Source organism: Aulonocara sp. 'chitande type north' Nkhata Bay, linkage group LG23 (genome assembly GCF_057382095.1).
Source record: "Aulonocara sp. 'chitande type north' Nkhata Bay isolate Kocher_YH1m ecotype deep benthic linkage group LG23, A_spYH_male_GT1.1, whole genome shotgun sequence".
NCBI classification, from domain to species: domain Eukaryota; kingdom Metazoa; phylum Chordata; class Actinopteri; order Cichliformes; family Cichlidae; genus Aulonocara; species Aulonocara sp. 'chitande type north' Nkhata Bay.
The window spans coordinates 43,007,932-43,035,754 of NC_141365.1; the positions used below are offsets into that span (position 1 = coordinate 43,007,932).

The 27,823-nt window shown below is 42.3% G+C and overlaps 2 protein-coding genes and 1 pseudogene across 3 annotated transcripts in view; 2 read left to right on the forward strand and 1 right to left on the reverse strand.

Annotated features, from left to right (window-relative positions):
• Positions 1 to 432: 432 nt before the first annotated feature.
• Positions 433 to 13,755, forward strand: LOC147302533 (immunoglobulin superfamily member 8-like). Of its 2 annotated transcripts, XM_086282972.1 has the most exons (8): positions 433 to 538; positions 3,151 to 3,263; positions 5,714 to 5,972; positions 7,484 to 7,891; positions 8,252 to 8,305; positions 11,643 to 11,740; positions 12,352 to 12,393; positions 12,560 to 13,755. In XM_086282972.1, exons 1-8 carry the CDS (start codon positions 493 to 495, stop codon positions 12,608 to 12,610), a joined length of 1,071 nt encoding a protein of 356 aa, XP_086139098.1. In that variant the 5' UTR covers positions 433 to 492; the 3' UTR covers positions 12,611 to 13,755. The 2 variants fall into 2 exon arrangements, with proteins under 2 accessions (XP_086139098.1, XP_086139099.1); XM_086282973.1 differs by lacking the exon at positions 8,252 to 8,305.
• Positions 13,756 to 16,701: 2,946 nt separating this feature from the next.
• LOC147302534 (uncharacterized) lies at positions 16,702 to 22,103 on the reverse strand (annotated as a pseudogene).
• Positions 22,104 to 24,853: 2,750 nt separating this feature from the next.
• ptgfrnb (prostaglandin F2 receptor inhibitor b) overlaps positions 24,854 to 27,823 on the forward strand; it is a 77,783-nt gene continuing 74,813 nt past the window's right edge. The window contains exon 1 of the mRNA XM_086282791.1: positions 24,854 to 25,226. Coding sequence (XP_086138917.1) covers positions 25,181 to 25,226 — 46 coding nt within the window. The 5' untranslated portion in view covers positions 24,854 to 25,180. The remainder of the gene's footprint in view (positions 25,227 to 27,823) is intronic.

The window sequence follows — 27,823 nt, forward strand, 5'->3', positions numbered from 1 at the left end:
GACACAGAGCTGGCCGCTCTGAGTTATTTAATGTTAAACTAGCTCGTGTTAAACTGGTGGAAGGTTCCTCACTGAAATGTCTGCCACCTAAAGTTAAAAATAAACTGGCAGCATTTAGGTTTTTCTCCTCTTCCTCTTCTTTCTTCATTCTTTCTGCTTTTCAATTTTCATTCTTGTTCCTAGCTGCCATTCACTTAAACAGAACTATGAATGCCACTTGAACTGTAAGAGGCACGAGTGGGGTCCTTTCAGGGAGGCCAGGTCTCTGCTGTCAGAGACCTGCTGGCACTAGTCTGGGCCCCAAGCAACTGTCTGGTGGTTGACCACAATCCACTGTCTCTCTCACACTCACAGACTCTCTCTCCTCTGTCATGCTGTCACGCATTTCCTGCACTCACATACAGTGGTAAGTGTCAGTGGCGAGAGAGGACCGGTCTTACCTCCAGAGAAAACACGTGGAAATCGAGGGACAAGGAAAAAAGTGGAAGGAAAATGGAAAACTATGTCACTGCACTCACTTTTGGGATTTTCATGCTCAGTAAGAGACACTTCTTTGCTTGGTGGCTAATTAACTCTGCTGGTGCCCTTTTATTTAAAAAAAGGAAGAAAAGAAAAAGTGTGTTTTATAAAAAAAAAACTTTTGCAACTATCGTTATCACTGTGCATTATTTACCTGCTCTGTCTTATACATCTTTATCAGTTCATTTTGCCATTGTAGCTAAACAAGTGCTAAACAGTTTAAGTACTCGCAGGCATTTTTGGTAAATCACTGCAACAGTGTTGGGCAGGCGATCGTTTGACACGAAGCCAAATATTAATCCCCGTTTTGAAGTCTGCCAATTTAATATTTCATTTTTGTCTGAGGGTGGACTATCTTTTTTAAAAAAAAAATAATTATTTAAACAAAAAATAGTGCATTTAACATCCAATTGATTTGTAACTTTTTGAGTGAAACAGAGGTTTTGGTTGGTATGTTGGACTAAGCCGAATTGAAAAGTCAATCAAAGAGATTGAAAATAAATGTCTCTCAGTCTCTGTCCAGTTCAGCTTCTCATTAGTCCGAGCGAACTGTACTCCCACTAAGACCAGTTAGCCAACATGAGTTGACATGGTCCCATTAACCTGCTGAGAAGTGATGGCCCGGCCATAAAGATGAGCTGTATTATTATGATCAGGCTCGGCCAGTTCCCTGGTTTCCCTGGTTTTCTCCACAGGGACAAACCAGGACCTGTTCACTGGCATACCTGAATATATGCCCTATAGGAACTGTCCCATTACACATCACATTAGTACTCTGGGAGAGGAGGAAGCCTCTTTAATGTACTTCCCCTTTTACTGTGACCACCAGACTTTCATTTTCCTATCCTGTAACGAGCCATAAAGCGTCTGCATTTTTTCCCTTTTTAACGGTTTCTGTTTTGATATTTTTGAGTGCACCTCCAAAATGTTTTAGTGGTTTTATTTCTTTAAAAAAAAAAAAGGTGCTGCAATTTTGGGATTTGTGTTTGTTCGTTGTTGCAAATCCATCAATTACAAACAAGTGGACACTTAAAACATCTTTTGTAGGTGAAGTTCAGAAACCCTGAGTGGACTGTTGGAGCTGCATCTGAGTTCTTTGACCTGGTATTACAAATGTGTGAATTTTTTTCACTTTCAAATTTTGTTTTAAAATACTTTGAATTAAATCGGAAAGATGTTGGTGGTTGGTCACATGATAGTAACTTGCATTAGTTGCATATTAGCTTTCTTGAGACCAACATGTCAACTATCCATCCCTAATGTGAAGATAAAGACAGCTTAAACTGTAGACTACTGCTGACAGACGGTGAAGGGAAACATAATGTGGCTTTTATGAAGTTTTGTCACTTATGAAACAGAAAACACTCAGCAGGCTGACTCATACATGCACATCGTGCTTTTTCTTGACGTTGTGGCCAGATTTCTGTTTTACGTTTAAAAATAGAAGATTTCTTCTTGCTCTGTAAAAATGCTTCCTCATTTGTAGACCTCTGCTGACTGCTGAAGCTTAATAATTTCTAACATTAATAATAATAATACGTTTTATTTGAGGGCACCTTTCTAAAACCCAAGGTCACACACAAAGAGAAAAAGACGTCACTAAAACATCCGATTAAAATAGATTCTAATAAATGAAAATATAAGAAACAGCAAAATACAACCACAAACAACAAATAATTTTGAAAAAAAAAACAACAACAATAACAAGATTTGACAGCAAGTAAAATCTGTATTAAAGTAAGTTTGCAATTTCTGAAACCTGTTACATAAAGTCTGTAGATGTAAGAGTATTTTTTATTCTGGGGAAACCTGGATGAGTACACTCCATCTGAGGTCTCCTACATCAAGCACTCCATGAACACCGTCGCCACCGACAAATGCATCTGGGGATCTGCCAAACTAAAAACCTGGGCTGATGAGGAGATTTGCCTGCACAGGATGACCCCAGAAAGTCATCAGCACAGTGCTCTCCTCTTCTTAGAGGAGCTCTACAGGTCTGACTGCCACAGTAAAGCCTGGAGGACGCATTTCACCCAGCACCTCACCTGTTTCAAGTGTTACCTCAGCAAGGTGGCACATGAGACAAAGGCCTGTTTATTTCACCTTCGGTGATGTCGCATTTCTAAGGAAAGTGCCAGTGCCAAAACAGCTATTTCTGCTATTGAGCCTTGTTTGGTGTCTCTTTTGTTGTGGAAACATGTGGAAGAACCACACACAGCCACAACAGCCTGGCTGCTCCTCCTCATGCTGGTCTGGATGCCAGGTGTGGTCACACACTGACCAAGCTTGGCTTCCTGTTCTTCAGCCAGGATTTGTTGCAAGTCAGCCAGTGTGGCTTTCACCTGACTGTCCATGATTAAAACATTGAACATCAGTGTCATTGTCAAACATGTCATTACCTTATTCAAGCTGCTACAGGCCCAGCAAACTTCAATATGACCTCAATGGTCTGTTGTACTGAGGGGCAAATGTATAGAAATACAGCGTATTCTTCATGTAAATTCTATTTTGCTTCATATATAGAAGGATTTTCTTTCATCTTAGAGGTTTCAGAGTCCAACTCAGCCTCCACACATAATTTTTTCTGTTATAGACTTTTAATCTTTTAAAATGTTTTCTCTGTCCTTCAAGGTGGGTGCTCGGCCCGTGTGGTGACGGTGCCTCCTGGTCCATTAATCCGGGTGGAGGGCCAGCCAGTCTCCATCAGATGTGATGTCAAAGAATACACAGGGCCTAGGGAGCAGGTCATTTTCCCAACACACACACACACACGCACACACACACACACAGATCAGTCTTGAAGTTCTGTCTGACAGATGGGTTACACTTTGAAATGATGCAAATGGCCACCCTGTGCAGTGGTTTCTACTGTCACAAATATAGTTAGTGAATTATTATTATTTTAGTTTCTTCCTCAAACTGTTGAACATCGTCTACATTGTCGAACGTGCCTCAAAAATGAACTAATAGTGGATTTGTTGTGAGCTTATTTTCAGTTATAGAAGTCAAGAATGTCATGTGTGAGACTAGGGCTGCTCAATTAATCGAATTTTAATCACGATTACGATCTGGGCTTTCAACGATCATTAAAAATGACTGAGCCGATTATTAGCCCCTCCCTCGTGCTTTACTCTCGCGCTGCTCCGTGTGGCAAATCGAGCGCACCTCTCTGCATTTCGAACACCCGTCACAACAATTAAGAGAACCCAAGGGAAGCTCGGAAAGCTAAGCAGAAGTTATTTGGAGAGGAGAGTGACTGCCGTTGGTTGAAAAGAGAGGTAAAAAAAACCTTCAGTGGTGTGTAAACATTATGGGATCGCAGAGTCAGACATCAAGTAGACATAGTGTGCAGAGATGGGCAGTAACGCGTTACTTGTGACGCGTTACTGTAATCTGATTACTTTTTTCGAGTAACGAGTAAAGTAAGGGATTACTATTGCAAAAACGGTAATTAGATTACCGGTACTTTCCCGTAGGAACGCTGCGTTACTGCGTTACTAAAACCCTGATTTTTTTTTTTTTTTTTTTTTTGCAAGAATGTCTCATGACAGTGACGTAAGCGAGTGCGCCGTTAGTGACAACAGCTGTGTGCAGATCAACAATGGATCATATATCGAGTGTGGAGAGAGTATGAGAGTGCAGTGTTTAAAGTGTGGAAGTACTGACCTTACTTTGAGTTTGATTCCATAAAAAGTGACAAAAACATTAGTGTCCGTTGTGCGTGGGAAGAAAACTTCTTTTTACAGCGGGAAAAAAAACCCCCTAAACTTCCAAGCAAGCACGAGTGTGCAACGATGTAATGGGAAACTCACAAAGAAGCTCGCGGATTCTTCAACTGACCGCGGCACACCTGCACCAGGGTAAACCTCCGCCTACCGTAGTCCTGCTTTACAGGTGAAAATAGAGCAACAGGACCGCTGAGTCTTTGACTTTATTTATGTTCTGCTGTGTTTTACTTGCATCTATTTGAAAGAGTGAGTGTAAACACAAAAAATATTTTATTTTATGTGCTGGAATGTGCAGAAAATAGCTTTAAATGTTAAACTAATTTATTCAACTCAGAGAATGTTGCATATAATTTAATTTTTGCTTGATGCATAAAGTTAAAAGATTAAAACTGATAAAACAAGTTAAAAAAAAAAGAGACTTTTCCATTTGATTACATTTTGTATGATGGATTATGCAGAAAAAGTAGAATTGGGCTGAAAGATCTATCGCTTTATCACCTTTTCAGGTTGTAAATCGTGTTTTTAAAAAGTAACTAAGTAACTAAGTAATTACTTTTGAAAATAAGTAATCAGTAAAGTAACGGGATTACTTTTGGGGGGAAGTAATCAGTAATTAGTTACTGATTACTTTTTCAAGTAACTTGACCAACACTGATAGTGTGTAAACGTTGCCACGGTGTAGTAGCTGCACCACAGAGCAACACTGCAAAGTTCACTAAACATAGATGTTTACATTTTTCATTTATTTTTTATATTGCAAACATTTGCACTGTTATCAGTATTTGCACACTATTTTATATTATTTTTTTAAAGTCATTATTCAATACATTGTTATTGTTAACCCTTTAAATCCCTGTAGAACCGGAACCGTGTAAGCTAGCGCAATAATTTGTTTTGCATAAGAAACCGGAGGAGTTGTACTTACATCTTATGTAAATGGCCTGTATTTATATAGCGCTTTACTAGTCCCTAAGGACATATCCAGTCATCCACCCATTCACACACTGGTGATGGCAAGCCAGTGACAAGCTTAAGTCATCAGCTTGTCCTCGGTCACTTAATGCATACATATTATTAAAATATGGGCTATAACAGTTGTATTGATGTATAGCAACTTGAAATCCTCCCAAAAATGGCACTACAGCATGTATTAAAAAAAAAAAAAAAAAAAAAAAAAAAGCTCTGGCGGACTTGGTTCTATGGTAGGTCTTAAAGGGTTAAATAAATATCGTCAAATAATCAAGATCTCAATTTCAGTGAAAATAATCGTGATTATCATTTTTGCCAGAATCGAGCAGCCCTATGTGAGACTTTGGTCCCTCACATAAATTTTTATTATTTTTATTATTATTATTGTTTTGGGTTTTTTTAGAAAACATATGCTCCTCTTCTTCAAGTCTGAATGTTGTTAAAAGTTTGCCGTAATATAACATTCACATCGTCTTTGTTCCTCTCTTTTCCTGCAGGATTTTGAATGGAATATGTTAAAGGATGCGAAAGGGCAGAAGACAAAGATAATCTCCTCTTTCGACTCTCGCTACTCCGACCAGTCTTACAGCAAGCGCGTGGCGTCTGGCGACATATCGGTGGTGCGTTTCCAAGACAATGAGGTGGAGCTGAAGATTGCTGAGGTGAAGTTGACGGATGCTGGCTTCTACGAGTGTCAAACACCGAGCACCGACTACGTCATCAGTGGAAATTATATGGCTCAGGTCCAACTCACTGGTATGAAAGTGTGTGTATATTTAACCATTCTGACCTATTAATACAGAGGTTTAAATCCTGAACAAATGTTAAATTTAACAAATGTCTGATCAAAAAAATAAAAACCTTTAAATCCAGGCACTCATACAGTACATATCTAAGCATACTAGCTTTCTTTGGAAGCCATAAATTATTTCTATTTGCACATAATAATAAAAAACAAAAAATGTTACTGTAAAGTGTCATATACCAATATTATTTGAAGAACTGACGGGTTTCTTTGAGCCATAGTACAAAGCTCTGCTGTGCAATGATGTACTTTACCTTGTAACACTCAAACCTTGTAAAATCAAGTTAAAACTGAGGAGATAGCTTCCAGTTTATACACAGTATCAAAGCATTGTCAAGCGTTTGAGCTGTCCCTATAGAAACTGACTTAATGCTCACAAAGGGGGTTTCCCCTCACCATAATCCACCAGAACTAATACAAAGCAATATCCACGTGCACTCCAGTGAAATGGCCCGATAAGGTCCAGGCCCATGTGCTCAAATGGGACATCCATTAATGGTAAAGGGCACAAAGGCCCTTTTTGTATGACTGGCTGGTTAACCAGCTGACACTCTGGGCAGGGCAAGCGCTATTGGTGCACATCTGCCCGGCCAATAAAATTGAGCCATTATTCAATCTAGAGTTTTGTCATACCCAATGTGATTGGCCACTGGGTTGTAATGAACCACCTGGAAAATCATTTCCCGGCGACTTCAAGGCACCGACAACTGGATGTGTTCCTCCTCTGTGCGAGTGTCTAATCAATACAAAATGCAGAAATGTCAGCGCTGCTTCAGGGTGCACCATCTGACCATCAATTCTTCTCACCTGGTTGAAGGCTGAGTGTAGGGTGTCAACACAAGACAGCTCCAGTAGAAAATCTTCTGTGGAGTGAATTCCAGGGCTTTCTCCTTCTCCTTCCCAGAGCCGATGTCGGATGACCCCATATCACCGCTTAGCGCAGGGCAGACCCCGCATGTCCCTATCGGCCGTCAATGCACCCGGACACACTGCCCTATTAATCTACTATTAATCTAATGTAGCTTGGCAGTGTGTGAATGGGTGAATGACTGAATGTAGTGTGAAGCGCTTTGGGGTCCTTAGGGACTAGAAAAGCGCTATACAAATGCAGGCCATTTACCATTTACTGAACCCGGGCCAATCTGGCGTGCGTCAGGCGTCGGGAGCAGCCAGAAAACCTATTCCTCAGCCAGCCACCAGGATGCCTCCACCATTGCCTGGAACGCCTCCAGGAAGGCTTTTTTGAAACACAAAATTAAAAAATGATATCCTAAAGTTGTGGATGTTAGACTTCAGAGGGTCCTTCACAAGGCCCCTTGGGAAAATTGATTGCCCAACCCTGCTGTAGAGGCTAGCTTGGCACGTGCTACTTTATAAAGTCAACATTTTTACTACTAGTTTTTTTTTCTTTTTATAAGATTGTTTGTGTGTGAAAATTTTTTTTGTTTTGTTTTCCCGTCAGTCATTCCTAACACGCTCAAGGTGTCCCCTAAGACCCCGCCCCCTGTCATCGTTGAGGGAAGTGACCTAACTCTCTCCTGCAACGTCACCCGGGAGCTCATCCACCCCACCTACCTGTCTGTCACCTGGTCGGTGAAGAAGGGGACGACGTCAGAGGAGATTTTGACGTTTGGTCCTGAGGGGGATGTGGTCACGGGGTCCAGGTTTGCCCAGCGTTATGCAGAAGGAGGCATCCGATTGGTCCCTGGCAGGAATGGAGTGTTTGAACTGGTGATTTCAAAAATGACAATGTCCGATGAAGGAAATTATGAATGCAAAGGGATGGAGTGGACATATGAAAGAGGAAGAAATTGGATAAAAATCATGGAGAGTACCAAAGAGATGGGAACCGTTGCAGTTACTCCTACAAGTAAGAGGACACGTGTATGAAGCACTGGTTACACCATTAAAGGCACCATTGCTGCTTTTCTGTTTGAATTACATTTTTCAGACCAATTCTACCAAATTATATGAATACTGGTAATATTACAATTACTATATATTGGAAATAAGCTTCATCACAATTATACATGACCTGCTTGAATGAATTATGATAATGTTTTGGGGTTTTTTTTTTCGCCTGTCCCGTTTGGTTCTTTTGCCATCAGAATTATTGTCTAAAGGCAAAGAAAGTTGCCCAACGGATTTACTTTACCAAATGGACCATCCCAGCCTTGCTGTATTGGTCTATTTGATTCACCTTTGCTTTTATTGTTTATTTTATTTTCAGTTGCTGAACATGGGACAGACTTGACTGGGGAAAAGAAACGGGAGAAAGAAAGAGGTAAAGAAAAGGAGCGGGGTGTTCAATTTGGTAAAGTAAATCCGTTGGGCATCTTTGTTTGCCTTTAGACAACAATTCTGATGGCAAAAGAGCCAAACGGGACAGGCAAAAAAAAAAAAAAAAAGCGGGGAAGAGGGACGGTGACAAGGGGCAAAAACCAAAAAGCAACAAAACAAACAGACAAAACATACATATATCAATCACCTGGATCACTTGTTGAGAAAGAAAAAAGAGAAAACAAGCAAAGAAAAAGAGAGCAATAGAATAAACAACATAATCGCGATGATCTATGTGAATATAACAGCAAATACTAGTGATGGTCCGCTTGAAGCTGAAGCTCCGGTGCGTGTGTCAAAAAAATCAACACACTGCTTCAGAAGCACTGTGCCAAAGCTTGATTCGTTTGGCCAGAGTCACGTGATCGGTGACGTCCGAAGCTTCATTTAGAACGTAACTGCTTCGGTGTCTGATTCCCTGGTTTATAAGGAAGCGAATCATTCGCGGGATTTGTGGAGCGTTTTGATGGTGACAGATAGCGAACCACTGATCATTCCACTGAGAGATTTGGAGCCAGCGAGGAATAGAGGAGGTTCTGTTGTGTGGGAGAATTTTGAGTTGATTTTGGTCAGTTGGGTGGGTTTTCCAGCTTTGTGTTCTGGCCGTTTGCTTTTGTTTTGTGCGTGTTTATTTTATCTTATAATGGGAAAAAAACTTGAAAGCAGATTTTTTGACATTTTATAGTATAAATATCATTAAATAACTTTAGAAAAACTTCCACTTGACTCTTTACATGTAATGTTATAAAAATATATATTTTATTGTTTAATTAATCTGAAAATGTTAGTCTGCCAAATGTGCAGCAATTTAATCTATTTATTCTCTTTAGCTGATATTTTGTGGGGCTCAGGTAGACTGTATAACTGCATCTCTACCAGTGTCTCTGCACTCCAGCCTCCTCTGTGCCATGTGAAGGGATTTGCCTTAAGGCAGGAGAAATGATCTCCACGAAAGGAACAGGTTCGGCCATCGCACAGTGGAAAAAATTCTCTTCTTAAATAAAAATGAGAAAGAGCTACTTTAAATGCATCATGTTTTTGTTCATAAGCATTTTCCCTTTCCATTTCACAATCAATTCTACCCCAGGTCAAAAATATGTCTAGGAAAATTTCCCTAATATATAATATTATATATATGCTCACAGCAGAAACATACTCCATAATGTGTTGTACATTATCATATGTATATTATATGTAACGTGGTATTTTTCAATTATTGTATTTACCAAGATCAAGGAGTCACAAGCAAAGAAAGACCAAACCATGGCGCATGTTTAAACAAGATAAGATAAGATAACCTTTATTAGTCCCACACGTGGGAAATTTGTTTTGTCACAGCAGGAAGTGGACAGTGCAAAAGTTATGAGGCAAAAATTAGAATACAATAAGAATAAATACAGTACACAGCTGTACAGAATAGAATAAAATAAAATACTATATACAGTAGAATAAAATAAAATAAATATACAATAAGATAAAAATAGAATACAAATACTATATACAACTGAGTAAAAATACAACGATGACAGAAAGGATTATTGCACTTAGTATTATTGCATATGTATGGATGTGTGTGCTTGATCAGTTAAAGTCTTTATTATGGAGTCTGACAGCAGTGGGGAGGAAAGACCTGCGAAATCTCTCCGTCCCACACCGTGGGTGCCGCAGTCTCCCACTGAAGGAGCTGCTCAGTGCTGTCACAGTCTGCTGCATGGGGTGGGAGACGTTGTCCATCAGGGATGACAGCTTAGCCGCCGTTCTCCTGTCACTCACCACCTCCACTGGGTCCAGAGGGCATCCTAGAACAGAGCTGGCCCTTCGGATCACCCTGTTCAGTCTCTTCCTGTCCCCAGCAGAGATGCTGCCGCCCCAGCAGACCACGCCATAAAAGATAGCAGAAGCCACAACAGAGTCATAGAAGGTCTTCAGGAGTGGGCCCTCCACTCAAACGACCTGAGTCTCCGCAGCAGGTACAGCCTGCTCTGCCCTTTCCTGTAGAGGGCATCTGAGTTATGAGGAGAGTTTACTGGTCAAAATTATTTATTAAACAAATAAACCACATTTTCTTAACCTCCCAAAAATAAACTTTCAAAGCAACACAACAGCGGCTTGTGTAATGGGACGGTCTAGCCTCCGTTGCGCTGATACTGTTGTTTGTCAATAAAGTGAAAAAAAAAAAAAAGCCTCTGTTGCGCTGCCCAGGTTGCCTAGCAACCATGATACTAACCACTGGAAACGTGTCATAGCTTTGTTTGACAGAAATGAAGGAGAAAATCTTCTGTTCATTTCTTTCTTTCTTTCTACATGAGCTTTGATCATTCTCTGTAAGATTGAGCTCAGCTATTGAACGGAGTATATTTGAAAGTAAAGGCTTTAAAAGCAAGTTAGTACAAACGTCACTAATGTCACATAACTTTGCCGACATGTGGCCAACAGTAATGTTTAATGCTCTTCGTTATTAAACATTTGCACATAAATAAGTGACATAATATTCAGTACTTAAAGTTTACTCTTCAGCCGCCCCTCATCCGCCGTTTTTTTCTGCAAATTTATCCACACCCATCGCCGCGCTATGCATTCTGGGATATGTTGGGCCACGAAGTCTACACTGCCACGTCCTTAAAATTCAGGGAAATGAAGGACGCATTTCAGGGCCGCATTGAGCAGCCTTTGAATTGGGACAGCCTTCGGCGCGCCGCTGTGACGTAATCGGCCTTGAAATGCGTACTTTAAGGCTGCAGGGGCGGAGCTTTCATAGCTCACTGGGCCCAAGTGTTGCTCATGCAGTCTATCACGTCAATCAGCTCCTGCAGAGCAAAGCAAAGCACAAACCACACACAGATATTTATCTCCTACTTCCATGTTTTGCTTTGTTTTTTGTCATTACTGGCTTCAGAGGCTCTTTAGCATAATCTTAACAAGTTCGAAGGACCTAGCTCGAGTATTTTTTCAGGTAAACAAAAAAAAAAGATTTAAAAAAGTGTTTCGAAACACTTCAGTCTTTATTTTTTATATGACACTTGGACCTGGAATTTTGCATTTTTGTTGTGTTTATTGTTTCTTTTCCCTGCAATTTGAGATGGTCACAAGGTCAGTCATGCCCCAGACCCAATTAATGTATTTCAGCAGTAAATACAGCAGGAAAAAGAAACATCTACATCTATATTTATGTCTAACTGCCTGATCAATTTTTCATAAGCACTTTTTAAGTATGTTTTAACATTTCTTCAGATTTTGCTCATGCTTGCGCTTTGTTTAACCATTGACTCTGACCTCCACAGAGCCTGTAATTTTACACAACTCCACGCCGTGTTACATCGTGAGCAGCTTCCTCAGCCTTTATTGTCTCATCATCACCAGTATGTTCATCAGAGAGGAGGTGGGTCCTGTTTCTCCTTTAGTGCTGAAAGGATTCTGAGTGAATTCTGGTATTTAGAGGAAAGACAGTCAGACTGGGTGTTATTGATCACTTCCAAACCTACGCAACATTTTACCACATATTTATTTAACTTTCTCTTATCATAAATGTCATGCAGCACCAATGGGGGCCGGGGGGGCAGCCCCCATAATTTGTTGTCCCCCATTAGTCTGACAAGACTACGTTGGTAATAAATCTAATAAACTTGAGCACAATAAAGAGGAAGACTCCCTACAATGAGTCGAAGCATGAACTTGTTATTTATGTTATTTTTCTCTCTTTTGCCATATTTTTCTAGCAACCTGTATCTGACAGCATATTAAAGCTGTAAATTCTGTTGGTGTGCCACCCCAATATTTTTAATGGTTGATTCAGGTTTTGCTTGTTTTTAGCGTTGAGTTGTCTCTGAATCGGGACTTTTAGCTTTGACTTGTTCAGTGTGGTTTTATTTTTAATCCTATGAGCTGACTTGACTTGAAACTTGCATTGACAGAGAGATGTTGTTGGTCACAGTAACACTCCAGTAAACAGCAGACTGTTTTTGACGAAACGTATTTCACATTTTTCTGTAGTTCTTCAGCACCAAAGTAAAGACAAACCAGGACGTCAACAGTGTAAGTCACAATGAAACCCAAGCAGTAATCTGTGTGTTTGCTGTAGCTTGTTTGTTACTGCCTGTGCTCACAGGTCTTTGGAGTAAATATGTGTACTCTACAGCTAATCTGTAAGTAACTGTTAATGAGGATAATGGTGTAGACTGAAATGTGTTCTTGTGTTCAGGAACTGGAAGGTCTGGATACTGGTAATTTCTCCCTGCAGACAAGACCATGAGACAAAGGAAGAAGAGTAGGTTTGCTGTTCTTGTACAAGCTAATGTGATTGAAGTATTGAAGTAACAGGATGAAATGTCACAACAAAATTCTTAATTATGTGTCTTTGTTGCTCTGTTTTTTGTTTTATTCCAAAGAAGTGAGCTTTATGTTTCAGTACCGACTTTATTGTGATTTACCATCCTGCAGCAGCATATTATTAAGACGACTTTTACCAGTTTTCAGGTTCTCTTAAGGTTTTTTGGTTCCTTGGGTCTTTGTGTCAAAGACATTAACTCTGTGGATTAGTTAAGATTGTGATGAAGAATTGAAGGAGCTCTCAGTTTATCAAAGGTTGAAAGAGAAACAAAAAAACACAGAACTGATTTTTATTTTAAGCCCCTCAGACGATTACACAATAAGAAACCATATTAACAGAACTATCATAAAGGATCCCTATAATGCAACATCTGTTTTCAGCGCGGAAGCCACAGGTTAGTATTGGAGTGACTGTAACCCTAATTCATATAGATTCATAGATAAATTCTTTATTGATCCTACTATAACATATTAAATTATCCTCTCCCAATCACGTCTGTCATCTTATACTTTATAATTGAATGTATCTGTAAGTAGATTTAGGGCTTTAAATATCAATGATAACATGAGTAAGATTTCTGTATTTCATGTCAAATATAACATTTACGAGAAGCTGAAACTATTCCAGAATATTAACAACAATAATTATACATAAATATTACATGTTAAAAAATATATTTTATTTCTAATCAATAGTTTGTGTACTCATCAAAGCTGCAGTTAGTCAGCTAATCAATGAATAATGAATTTGACTTGTAGAATTCAGCTGAGAGGGGCTGACTTTGACTTGAGGGGGCCTAAGGGTCATCTGCAGTGCAGACATACAGCCCCAACACAGTCTGCAGTTTTATCTGTGTTTTTAATATTTAATATCCAAAGCTTGTCCAATTTGAGAAACAGCTTTCAAATCTGTGTGAAATTTCTTAAAGCTGCAGAGGAGCAAGATTTAGTAAATGAACATGGCCAGCCATGTGAATAAATTTGATGACTTTATGGAACTTTTGGAGGCAAAATAACAAACATAAACAAATTTTGAAATGCTATACGCATTTTATAAATGTAAGTAAAAATAAGGATATTAGCAATGATTAAAAACTCTTTAAACAGTTTAAAAGTTGTTTCTTTTACTATTTTTTTCTTACATTTCATTTAATTGTTAATTTTTTAATGATTCATTTATTTCATATTCAACATTTTGAGCATGAATTCTTTGCAGCTTTTAACATTTTGAAAACAAATGCTGCAGCTTTAAGTTTTTATATTGTCGGTCTTGTGTTTTATAATTTGTTTGTTTACACTTCTCAAAGTCCTTTGACCTGTCATGTTAGATGGTGCTTTAATCCAAGTTAATTTGTTCCTGTATGAATGTTTGCTTCATTATTATTATTATCTGTAAAACTGAGTCTTTGTTGTTGTTGTTGTTGTTGTTGTTTCCGGATATGAAATCTGTGATTAAAAAAACTCAGTAAAACTCGGTTTGAAGTTTTGCAGATCAGCAAACAGAAGCAGATTTTGGACATTTCTGCCACCTAATGAATTTAAGGTGAAATACATCAGGGGGGGAAAGCTACTCAATTTTATCTTGATATAAGGAATTATATGAAGGGTAGATATGAATATGTGAATCGTAATTGCTTGATTAAGTGATTTAAAGGAATATCTGCATCTACCTTTGAATGAATTTCTTTAATGGTCTTTAAATAAAAGAAATAAAAGGTTATCTTTAGAATGAAATAAAGATTATTTTTTAAGGTGTGAAATTATTTAAAAACTGTTACAGAAAATTAAAAACCACAGTTAAAGTAATTAAAGATTAAAGGATTTATCACAATTATTCTATCTGTGAGATTAAATACAACACATATTAGTGAATGATTTTGTTTGTTTCTCAATCGGGGGGGGGGGTTGGGTATTCAGTATTTGTAAAAACGTGTTACTGACATGTAAAACTGCTTAAACCGTGAAGAAGAACAAAATCTGGCAGGTAGCTCCATGCCCTCCTGGGTTTTAAATGCACCTTAGAACACACATGCATCAACACTACAATGAGCGGGTGGAGGGAGGTTTGGAGTCTTCTCTCACCCCCGTTCTCTGCGGCCTGCTGGAGCGGGAGGGCTAGTAGGAGGAGTTGGCCGTCCGATTGGGGACTGGAGTGTGGGGCCTCCCTGCTGCTGCGGAGTCGGGGCGGTCTGCTTCTCCCCACCGCAGGGAAAAGGGTAACACCACCTGGGTCTGCGTGCAGTCCCCCCCTCCAGGGGCAAGGGTACCTAGACCTGGTTCGTAGAGTACGCTTGGGGAGTGTGATCGTGTGTACAGCGTCTCTTTATGTCTGTCTCCACGTTGGTTGAGTGTGGAGTAAGTGCATATGAGAGCATGAGGAATGGATGTTTGTGTCTGTGTGTGCCTGTATGTCTGTGTCTATATGTCAGGTTGGGTATCAGACGCCACCTCTCTGGGGACATCTCAGGCCCTCCAAGGTTTGGAGGCCTATCTCCCCCTACCACCACTTCCCCTGCCAGTGGCGGACTCCCTCAGACATCGGTGCGTTAGTGGTTCTTTGTGTCTGGGGATGGGCGTCCAGGTACACACCGGCTCACTCGTTGGCGGCCGCTTATCGGGGCCTGGAGCCTGGGGCTCGCTCGGGCCACTTCGGAGTGGAGTGCCCCCGGCCTCTCGGCCTGGGGCTCGGTCACTCAGGCACGACTGGCTGCCGGCGGAGCTCACGGGCGCGTCACTGCAACTCCCCCTGGCTTCTGCTCCGCGGCTGCTGAGTGAGCCCTCATCTGGGACTCTCCTCAGCTCTTTCTGGGACAGTGGCGCAGCTGCCCCTCTGTTGGTCTTCCTTGGTCTCTTGTGTTCTGGGGGCCTCTGGATGTCTGGAGTTTTGATCTCCTCCATACCTGCTTCATGCCCTGGAGGACGGGGCTGTGGCCCCCCCACACCCTCTAGCAGATCATTACATGAAGGAACCTTTTAAAAACAAGCGCGTCCATGCTCACAGGTGTACACACGGGTGCTCACACCCACAAACTACACCCTTTTTGGCTCCTACCTCAAAGCACACTGTGTTCTGTTGATCTTATGTGCTGCACAATAATGTTTAATATTTAGTATTTACTGTCATATTCCCATATATCATTGTGATGTTGTTTATTCTATTACTCTTGTTCTCTTCTGCTTGTTTTCCTTTTTCTTTCTCAGCAGGTGATCCAGGTGATTGATATATGCATTTTTTTTTCTCTGCCCATTCTGTTGGTTTTTGTTTTTTGCCCTTCTCCCCCGTCCCTCTTCTCAGCTGTTTCTCTTTCCCTCTTTCTTTCTCCCCTTCTTTCCCCCAGTCAAGTCTGTCCCGTATTCAGCAAGTGAAAATAAAATAAACAATAAAAGGTGAATCAAATGGATCGTTACGGCAAGGCTGGGATGGTCAATTTGGTAAAGTAAATCCGTTGGGTATCTTTCTTTGCCTTTAGACAACAATTCTGACGGCAAAAGAGCCAAACGGGACAGGCAAAAAAAAAAAAAAAAAGAAGAACAAAATGTGTCTGTAGCGAGTGCTGATGTTAAACAAATAAATACACAGAACAGAAAGCTTCAAAAACAAAGTGGACTTGTCTTTAAAACTGGAAACATTTTGCAGCAGTGGATTTGTGTCAACCATTCAGCAACTTCACTGTCAAGTGTGTGTGTGTGTGTGTGTGTGTGTGTGTGTGTGTGTGTGTGTGTGTGTGTGTGTGTGTGTGTGTGTGTGTGAGAGAGAGAGAGAGAGAGAGAGAGGTTATTCATGTAGGTATTATTTAGATCTATTGTAGCCCATTTTTTCCTGTCAGAGGGAGGGAGGATGATTTAGATTCTTCTGTAGCTCATAATCAACAGCTAATAGTTTATTCTTTTATTTTGTTCAAGGAATAAAGGAATAAACCATTAATTACCATTAATAAACTTCTTTTTTTTTTAATGACAACATTTAAGAGGGTCGGACCAAGTTTAACTGCACATTTAAATCTCTGAGATATTTCATCTAAGAAAAAGAAGTGCAGTTTTAAAAGTACGTCTTACTTTTTTCCACATGCAAGAAATGTTGTTGCAATAAATGAAAAAAAAGTGTCAGCAGGACCAGACGGCATCCCAGGTCGTATCCTCAGAGACTGCGCATACCAGCTAGCTCCTGTGTTCACTGAGATATTCAACATCTCTTTATCTCAGTCGGTGATCCCCACATGCTTCAAAGAGTCCATCATTGTTCCTGTCCCGAAGAAACCCCACCCTGCTTCTCTCAATGACTATCGCCCTGTAGCCCTCACCTCAGTAGTGATGAAGTGCTTTGAACGCCTGGTCAGAGACTTCATCATTTCTTCACTACCAGACACACTGGACCCACTACAGTTCGCTTACCGTCCAAATCGTTCCACAGACGATGCCATCTCTCATCTCCTCCACACATCACTCACTCACTTGGACACTAGAAGGGGGAATTATGTTAAAATGCTCTTCATAGACTACAGCTCTGCATTTAACACCATAATTCCCTCCACACTCACCACCAAGCTGGAGCATCTGGGACTCAGCTCATCTATGTGTCAGTGGGTCTCCAACTTCCTAACTGGCAGACCACAGGCAGTAAGGATGGGCGGACATGTCTCAGCCTCCACCACTCTCAGCACTGGAGCCCCCCAGGGGTGTGTTCTGAGCCCCCTGCTGTACTCTCTGTACACATATGACTGTGTGGCCACTACCAGCTCCACCACCATCATCAAGTTTGCTGACGACACCGTCGTGGCGGGCCTGATCTCTGATAACAACGAGACGGCCTACCTGAAGGAGATTAGGAATCTGGAGAACTGGTGCCAGAGGAACAACCTCCTTCTAAACGTCAGTAAGACAAAGGAGCTGATAGTGGACTTCAGCAATAAGCAGGAGAGGAACTACCAGACCCCCGTCATCAACGAGTGCCCAGTGGAGAGAGTGGACAGCTTCAAATACCTCGGAGTTCACATCACGCAGGACCTGTCATGGTCCTGTCACATCAACACCGTGGTGAAAAAGGCCCGACAGCGTCTCTACCACCTCAGACGCTTGAGAGACTTCCAACTGCCCTCCAAGGTGCTCAGGAACTTTTACTCGTGCACCATAGAGAGCATCCTGACGGGAAACATCTTAACCTGGTTCGGGAACAGCATCATGCAGGACAGACGAGCTCTACAGAGGGTTGTGCGTTCAGCTGAGCGCACCATCCGCTCCGAGCTCCCTGACCTGCACTCAATCTACAGCAGGCGGTGCTGGACCAAGGCCAGGAAGATGGTGAAGGACCTCAGCCATCCCAACAACAGACTGTTCTCTCTGTTGAGGTCAGGAAAGCGATTCCGCTCCCTGAAGACCAACACAGAGAGACTGAGGAGGAGCTTCTTCCCGCAGGCGATACGGTCTCTCAATCACACCACCACACAGTACTGACCCACACATATAGTTCTTACACACACACTGGACATTCTGGACATTGTTTTCACTTCATCACTTAATCACTTTAAGCATATTTGCACTGCACAAGACAATGTGGATTGCACAACACTGGACATTATATTTCTTCATTTCCAGTTAATACTTGTACAGCTGCTGTTATTGTGTATATAATATTTATATTTCTCATACATTCTTACCGGTATATAGTTCTATATTGTGTATTGGTGTATTTTGTTGTACAGTTATTTTATTTTCAACTTTAATTCATATATTTTATCTTATTCTTTCCCAGTTAAATTTACCCTTCATTCTAATTTGTGTTGTACAGTTATTTCATTTTTAACCTTAATTTTTTATATTTTATTCCTTCCTAGTTAAATTTACACTTTTTAATTTTTCATATTTATTTCCTATCTTATTCATAGCCTTTTCCTTTTTTTTCCCTTTAGGTCACGAGCAGTTGTCCAAGCATTTCACTGCATATCGTACTGTGTATGACTGTGTACGTGACAAATAAAATTAGAATTTGAATTTGAATTTGTTTGGGGGCTTAGATTGTATAAAATAAATACAATTAAATATTTCTTAAATATTTAGATGTTTCAATGTTCACAGTGGAGGGATATATTAGCAGGAAAACTTGTAAAATGAAAAAATCAGAATCAGAATAGTGTTTATTGGCCAAGTATATGTGCAGACACATACAGGGAATTTGGTTCCGGTAGATGGTGGCTCTCAAGCACAGCAATGTAAATCACACACACACACACACACACACACACACACACACACACACACGTGTCTATATATACACATTACACATACATACACAAAGCTGTGTAAACCAACTATAAATAACGAATCTACTTATATACATAAAATACAGAAATGAATGAGGTGGAATGAATACTACAAAATGTACATAAGGTGCAGCTGCAGTCTGGCAGTGGGAGCAGTGTGACAGGTCAACTGTTAAGAAGGGAGATGGCGAGGGGAAAGAAACTGTTCCTGTGTCGGGTGGTCCTGGTCTGCAGGCTTCTGTACCGTATGCCAGAAGGCAGCAGATCAAAAAGTCTGTGTGCAGAGTGTGAGGGGTCTGCGATGATTTTCCCTGCCCGTTTCCTGGTTCTTGAGAGGTACAGATCCTGGATGGAGGGCAGGGACGTGCCGATGATCCTTTCTGCTGCCCGTACAGTCCGCTGCAGTCTGCTCCTGTCCTGTTTAGTGGCTGCTCCATACCAGACTGTGATGGAGGAGCACAGGACAGACTCAATGACCAGTGTAGAACTGGATCAGCAGCTCCTGTGGAAGACTGTACTTCCCCAGTTGTCTCAGGAAGTACATCCTCTGCTGGGTCTTTTTGAGGATGGAGTTGATGTTGGTCTCCCACTTCAGGTCCTGGGAGATGGTTGTACCCAGGAACTTGAAGGTCTTCACAGTTGACACAGTTGACACAGGGCTGTCTGATATGGTGAGGGGGAGCAGAGTTGAGGGATGTCTCCTGAAGTCCACTGTCATCTCTACAGTCTTAAGAGTGTTCAGCTCCAGATTGTGCTGACTGCACCAGAGTACCAGCCGCTCAACTTCTTGCCGGTATGCAGACTCATCACCATCTTGAATGAGGCCAATGACAGTGGTGTCATCTGCAAACTTTAGGAGTTTGACAGCCGAGTTCTTGGAGGTGCAGTCGTTAGTGTAGAGGGAGAACAGGAGTGGTGAGAGGACACATCCTTGAGGGGCACCAATACTGAGGGACCGGGTTTCAGAGGTGATCTCCCCCAGCCTCACTTGTTGCTTTCTATCTGTCAGGAAGCTGGTGATCCACTGACAGGTAGCTGGTGATACGCTGAGCTGGGAGAGTTTGGAGGAGAGAAGTTCAGGCACAATGGTGTTAAAAGCCGAACTAAAGTCCACAAACAGGACCCTGGCATAAGTTCCCGGGTGGTCGAGGTGTTGCAGGATGTAATGCAGCCCCATGTTCACTGCATCATCCACCGACCTGTTTGCCCGGTAGGCAAACTGCAGAGGGTCCAGCTGGTGGCCTGTAATGTCTTTCAGATGGGCTAACACCAGTCGTTCGAAGGATTTCATGACCACAGACGTCAAGGCGACAGGTCTGTAGTCATTCAGTCCTGTGATGGTGGGTTTCTTGGGAACAGGGATGATGGTGGAGCGTTTGAAGCAGGAGGGAACTTCACACAGCTCCAGGGATCTGTTGAAGATGCGAGTAAAGATGGGAGCCAGCTGTTCAGCACAGGTTTTGAGGCAGGAGGGTGAGACGCCATCTGGTCCGGGGGCTTTCCTGGGCTTCTGTTTCTGGAATAGTCGGCTCCCATCCTGAGTGTGTATTCTTAGTTTCAGGGAGGAGGAAAGGGGGGTGAGAGGTGTGGTGGAGGTCGTTGAGTCTGGATTGGGGAGGGTGGGGGTAGTCGTTGAGTCTTGATTGGGGAGGGTGGTCGTTGAGACTGGATTGGGGAGGGGGGGGGGGTGAAGGGGGGAGAGGTGGAAGGTGTGTTGGGGGTCAATGTCTGAAGCAATGTCCCTGGGGAGGGGAGGGTGGGGCGTGGGAGTCTGTCCGTCTCAAACCTGCAATAGAAAGTGTTTAACTCGTTGGCTAGGTCTTTGTTTGCTTCAATAGTGGGTGGGGGGCGTCTGTAGCTGGTGATTTCCTGCAGGCCCCTCCACACTGACGCAGGGTCGTTGGCTGAGAGCCGTTCTTCCAGCTTCTGCTTTTAGCTGCTTTGATCTCCTTGGTCAGTGTGTTCCTGGCTTGCTTGTACAGGACCCTGTCACCACTTCTGTAAGCGTCCTCCTTGGCCTTACGAAGATGTTGGAGTTTAGGAGTGAACCATGGTTTATTGTTGTTGTATGTGCAAAAGGTCTTTGTTGGCACACACACACGTCTTCACAGAAACTGATGTATGATGTCACAGTGTCCGTGAGCTCATCTAGGTTCTCAGATGCAGCTTCAAAAACAGTCCAATCAGTGGAGTCAAAACAGTCCTGCAGTTCCTGCTTTGCTGCGTTAGTCCACTTCTTCACAGTTTTGACTACAGGCTTGGCACGTTTGAGTTTTTGCCTATAAACTGGAATAAGATGGACCATGCAGTGATCAGAATGTCCCAAAGCTGCCCGGGGCACAGAGCGATAGGCATCTTTTAGAGTGGTGTAGCAGTGATCCAGTATGATGTTGTCCCTGGTGGGGCAGTCTATATGCTGTCTGTATTTAGGGAGTTCGTAGTTTAGGTTTGCTCTGTTAAAATCCCCAAGAATAATTGTAAAGGAATCCGGGAATTTCCTCTCCAGGGTGGTAATCTGGTCAGCCAGCTCGGACAGTGCGTTGTTCGCGTTGGCCTGTGGAGGGATGTAAACTCCGACCAGCATGAAGGAAGAAAACTCCCGCGGTGAATAAAAAGGTTTACAGTTGATGAAAAAACTTTCCAAGTGTGGGCTGCAGTGTTTCTGTAACACTGTGACATCAGTACACCAACCTTCATTAATGTAGAAGCAGACTCCACCACCCTTTGTTTTCCCTGAGAGCTCTGTTTCGCGGTCCGCCCGGTGAAGTTGGAAGCCCGGCAGATTTAAGACAGCGTCTGGGACTCGCTTACTGAGCCAGGTTTCAGTGAAGCAGAGGGCAGCAGAGCGTGCAAAGTCCTTGTTAGTCCGGTTTAAGAGCAGTAATTCGTCGACTTTGTTTGGAAGAGAGCGGAGATTCGCGAGGTGAATGGAGGGGAGTGCCGTGCGGAATCCTCGCCGACGTAGTTTCACCAGCGCGACTCCCCCGTCTACGTCTTCTCCAGGAGCCACAGAGAGCTGCTGCACCTCCAACTAAAATCTCCAAAAAACTTTCCGGGTTTGTGAAAAATGGATAAGAACTATAGTGAGACGACTGCCTGATGTTTAGCAGTTGATCTCTGGAGAAAGTGATGTGGTCTGAGTGACCAAAAGCGCAGAAAATAAACAGAAACAAGAAAAGTGCGAGAGAGCGCAGTACCGAGGCTGCCATCCGCGGCGCCATCTGGTTAAATATGGTTAAAAGTCCAAAATTTTTGCCCTCCTTCACATTTTCAAAAGCGATCCAGTGGCCAGATTATAGTCTTTGCCAGGCCAATTCTGGCCCGTGGGCCTAATGTTTGACACCCCTGCCTTAACCCCTACATTTAGGAGATACTCTTTTATTCTTTGGGGTCTCGCTGTGAATCAATAAGAAAAGAGGTTTCTTAGACCTGATGAAACATCTCCATCCTGATTCCTGAAGAGATTATTCTGTTTTAGGGCAATATTACCTCCATCCAATGTATATGATAGTGATGGGAAATTATATGCTGTGGCTTTACTGAGGGACTTGCATGCAGAAGTAGTGCTGTCCAGGATTTGATACAATATCTTAATGCATTCCTCTGGTAATACTTCTTGTGGACAAGGATACATGCATGTGAGTGGATGCAGGTGACACGTTGTCACTCTTCCAATGAAAAGCAACAAAAAAAAAAGTCAGCTAGATGCAGCATGCATGAAGGCAGCTAGCTGCTAGAAATCCATGTAAACAATCCTGGATCAAAAACAATGTGCTCTCCAGTGTTGGAGAAGACTTACACATGACATTTGTTAGCATGTACACACTGAGCTTTGGTGTGTAACAGAATGTAAGCAGAAAAAAACCCAGAATATATTTGGAGTTCTGTAATACTCTGTAAGACCAAACGAGTGCACAGTGGATCAGCTGCTGTGTACACAGCCTGCCTCGCACGCTGAAGACACTGTTCAAAGTGAAAAACAACAGAAAAACAAGAGAGACTTTGTTCCAGTGAGATCAGCTGTCACGTCTATGAGTTCTCATGCCACACTTGAATTTGACCTCTTTGTGCAGGTGGCGTGGTGCTCTGCTGGTTTGCACCGTCGCCTCACAGCAAGAAGATCCTGGGTTTGAATCCATGAGCCAGCTGGAGCCTTTCCGTCTCCCTGCACCTGGGTGGCCTCTATACAGATACAAACACATGTATCAGTTGGTGATTCAAAGCTGTGTGAATGTGGGTGTGACTGGCTGTCTTTCACTCTGTGTTAGCCCTGTGATAGGTAAGAGGAACAGTGTACCCTCTCCCCCACCCTGTAAAGTGTCCACACTGCATTCTTAAGACAATATCTACCCGCAGACATGCAAGCGTCCACCATAACCAGCTCTGAGGCAAGTCATGTGGCAGTGGGTGTGTACAGGAGTGTGTTTCAGTGAAATACGCACACATTCTTTCACAGGGAAACACATAACAGTAAGGCTGTGATGTCATTAACTGAATCAATCTGGTACCTGATAATATCCTAGCAGGGTAAAACCTTCACCTTCAGATCATCTACAGTCCCTGGATTTGGTTATATTTTCCAGTTATGTTTCCCTGTTTTCGTCTCTCTTTATGTGTTTCTATCAGTGTTCCTCTCCGTGACCAGAAGGTGGTGTTCTAGCTCCATATTTTCTGAATAAGTGACTTCATACGGTCTAAAACGAATCATAACTGAGGTTGCTGGTCGGAATAACAGTCAGCGAAACCAGAGGTGGTGCCAAGACTCCATGACCTAGTTAATAACTGATAGAGTAGTGGTGCAATAACATAAACCTGCGTGTGTGCGTATGTGTCAGATTGAACAGATGTTGTGCGACAACAGAGTCTCCGGTGTTGGACCACATACAGTACCAGGCTGCACACGCACACTTTAAAATTAGAAAGCACCAACGCAGATGACCTACGAAGTCTTAACCCTTGACCCCAAGGTTGCAAAACCAAAGTCCTCACCTCCTCTTGGCCCCTTGCTTCTTTCTCTGTCTCCGTGCTGTGAACTTTGCCCTGCCCAGTGGCTTTGTGTAAGCAGACAGCATGGGTTTGGCCACAGGACTGTAACTGACAACTGGGATGTGTCAGCGCTGGTGAAAGGGCAGGCCACAGGGAAAATGAAAATGGGAGAAATGTTAGCATGCAAACAAGGCGGCAGGCGTTTTGGAAGGGAAGTACATAGATTTTTGCGGATTCTTTTAGCCTCCAAATATATGCGGTTTGTTCATGGAACTGACTATAATGACCATATTGCTTATATAATAGTAAAAATAACAATAGATTGCCTTTGGAAGACCTGAGGAATCATGTTAACAGTAGAAGTTTCAGCCCCCACCTTCCTTTTACACTTCTCCTGTGGCCTGTGCCATAAATTCCTAGGTGCCCCCCCACCCCAACCTTTCTCTGTACTCCTAATTTAGTGTACTGGCCCTTTATCACTGCCGATTTTCAAATGTTTATAGTTATTTTCCAAATAAGCTTTATTATTATTATTATTATCATAAAGCATCCTGGGTATCAAAGTATCAATTTCAACACATCATGAAAGCAACATTACTGTAGAGAGAAATCAATCAAATGTATCAATTATTATACACAAGGAGCTGCTGTATTAGCCTGGGCTGGTAGGTCGATATTAAAGGATAATCGCTGGAGATTGAGCTGCTGTAATTGAAGCTCTGTGATGGAGAAATCCATCATATCATCACTGGACTGTGCCCGACGTGTAACACAGACTGCGATCTTCGCTATTAAAACTTGTGGCACAGCAAGAATGATGTGGGAATCTCTCTCTCCACCTGGGACCTCCCTGTTTCCCTCCACCCCTCCTCCAGACCGTCACCTAACTTCCGGCCACTCTCTCTCTCGCTCTCTCTCACCTCTATCAGCCTCACCCCCCTCTCTATGTAGCTCGTCCCAGTTCCCACACACAGAGACACACATTACACCGGTTCAGTGTAAGTGCCGTGTAAACGCTCTCCCCCCGGACCCGGACTTTCGGCTCGCTGGATCAGAAACCGCGGTGTGTGCATCCGTTTTGCGTAGCGGCTCCGCCCGGTGTGCGGTGCGGACTGACTGCACACATCTGAGAGTTTTATTGGATTGCCCGACAGCGGCGGGAGAGGACTGGTCTTACCCCCAACGCGGGACAAAGAAAGCGGGGGGAAATTAAGGAAAAAGGATAAGAGTGGAATAAGAGAGGAGGGAACATGGATAAGTGTCTTTTCGCATTCGCTTTCGGGCTTTTGATGCTCGGTAAGAGACCTTTCTTTGCTTGACTATATTGATGGTCAATTAACTCCGATAGATGTCGGCATTCTCTGGTCGCGAGAAGCCAGTGTTGTACTCCGTTTTGAAATCTGACGATTTAATATGTTTCGGTTGTCTATCAGCGAACATCCATTTTAAAACATCATTTAAACCATTTTCCGCATATTTAACACCACCTATATAATTCGGCATATAGCCAACCCATCAACTATCACTTATTTTTAATGGATTTGTAACTTTGCAATTGGCTCCCGCTGCTAGTGCTGTGGATTTGGATGGAATAAGTTTGCGAGGGCAGCAAGCTAGCCTCCTTAAAAACTTGAAATTTCAGTGAAACAGAAGTGTCGGTTGGTGTATTGGGTTAGGCCGAATTGAAAAGTCAATCCAAGAGATTGAAAATCAATGACCGAGTTGTTATCTGAGACGCGGCTGGGTGTGACTGATAGAGTTACGTAAAAATGTATTGTTTTTAAATGAAGCTCGTCACGGTAAAAATTTGCACCTACTTCCTCCATAAAAAAATTTTTTTTCAGTGTCGACCTTCTCATACAGGTGTGTTAAGCGAACGTTTTGAAGTCATTTCCACCAGTGATAATTTATTTGGTGTGTATTTTTTTTAAATAAAATTATGTAAACGTGTTATAAATACTTTATTCTATTTAACGGTAGGGCTTAGGAGAAAAAAGGGACTAAAAAGGAAAAAATTCAAGTTTCGGGTGTTCTTCTGTCTCTCAGTCTCTCTCTCCTGTTCAGCTTCTCATTAGCCTAGCAAACTGTGCTCCCATTAAGACCAATTAGCCAACATGAGTTGACATGGTCCCATTATCCTGCTGAGAAGTCACGGCCCGGCCATAATGATGAGCTGTATTATTATAATCACATCAGACTGGTCTGAGCCAAAGTGCCAAGCCAGACCAAGCCGGTGTTAGGCTGGTTTTCTCCACAGGGACAAACCAGGGCCTGTTCACTGGCATACCTGGATACTGCAGTTGCCATATGTTTATGAGCATAACCATGACTGCCACAGGGTTTCTCCAGTATATGTGTGTGTGTGAGAGAGAGAGTTGGGGACTTGGCTTAAATTAGTGCAGTGTAAGATGATCAGATGCTGCCAGCGCTCATGCTGTGTGTATTCTGACTCCACACAAGGAGAAAGCGACTATAATATGCAAAATACTGTCAGGCTTCAGGTAACACAACATCACATAACCGACTATTGATCTGTTTCTGGTTGCAGGGCTTAAAGATCACTTGCTGTGTGACCTCAGGTAGTCCCTACAGAGCCTGGTCCCATCTTAGGTTTCCCAAATGTCCCATGTACAGCCATACCCATAAAGAGGAGGAAGCCTCTTAAGTGCAAATCCATCAAAATTAAATCTAGGATAACGGGACAACTGATCCATCTGTTAGTGTTTAATTAACAGTCATCGATGAAAGTTTAGAAAGTCTTAACCCTGACACTGGATGAATCCAGATCCAGTGTTTCACCCTGGAGCTGGGGATGAGTTCTTCAATCTCCTCGATCTTTGAAAACTCAACCTCAAAGAGTTTTATTTTCTTTTTAAGATGATGTATTACTTTAAGAGAGCATTCAGTCAGAGATCACACATTAAAATCAAAGAAGCACTGCATACATGTGCAAAAGAGAGTTGTCACATGTCACAAAACTAAGTAGACCCTTACTGCTTCCCAAAGAATTAGGGAATGTTATGTAGCCAAGTATGGCTTGTTTGGAAAAGTTGGTGGGAGAAAGCCTTTTCTCTGTAAAAGAACAGAACAGCTTAGGTTTGCAAAGTTTAATCTGAGCGAACTGCAAGACTTCTCAAACATAATACACAGCACGTTTGTTGAAAAGCCAAACACCCCATACCAACTGTCAGCACGATGATTTGGGATTGTTTGCAGCCATGGCCCCGGGCACATTGCAGTCATTGAGTTGCCCATGGATTTCTCTATATACCAAAGTCTTCTAGACTTAAATTTGAGACCATCAGTCAACAGCAAATGATCCAGAGCACAGCAGCAAATCTACAACAGAATGGCTGGAAAAGAATCAAGGTGTTGCAGTGGCCCAGTTAAACTTCAGACTAACTACACTGAAATGCCATGAGGGACCTTAGAGAGCTGTGCATAAAGAAGTACCCAAAAAACTGCAATGACTTGAAGCAACATTGTAAGAAAACAAAGAAAAAAAGACTGTGCCAAACTTTCTCCTTAATGAAAACCAGTACTTTAAGTTATTATTTTCTAAAAGCTACTAATTCATGGGATCTTATTTTGTTCATAGCATAGAGTCCCTTTGAAAAAGCTTTTTCTCATGATTGTATAATGTACCCTAAATGCTGTTGTTACTGTGCAGTTCTGCCAGATAACTGATCATGTTTTATGTACCGTATTTCCCGGACTACAAAGCGCACCTGAATATTAGCCGCACAAGCTAAAATCAGGGGAAAATCCTGTTTTGTACATACATTAGCCGCACCTGACCAAAAGCCGCAGGTGTTTCAATGTTGACTTATCATATGTAAGAGAATATGCACAAAGCGAATTGTCAGGAAAGAGATGGCTGTTTGGAGACACAC

Excerpts from the sequence above, each read along its gene's own strand:
- LOC147302533 (XM_086282972.1), top strand. The coding sequence starts at position 493 with ATGGAAAACTATGTCACTGCACTCACTTTTGGGATTTTCATGCTCA. Across the intron at positions 7,892-8,251 it reads CGTTGCAGTTACTCCTACAA|TTGCTGAACATGGGACAGAC; the intron begins GTAAGAGGACAC and ends TTTTATTTTCAG. Across the intron at positions 8,306-11,642 it reads GAAACGGGAGAAAGAAAGAG|AGCCTGTAATTTTACACAAC; the intron begins GTAAAGAAAAGG and ends TGACCTCCACAG.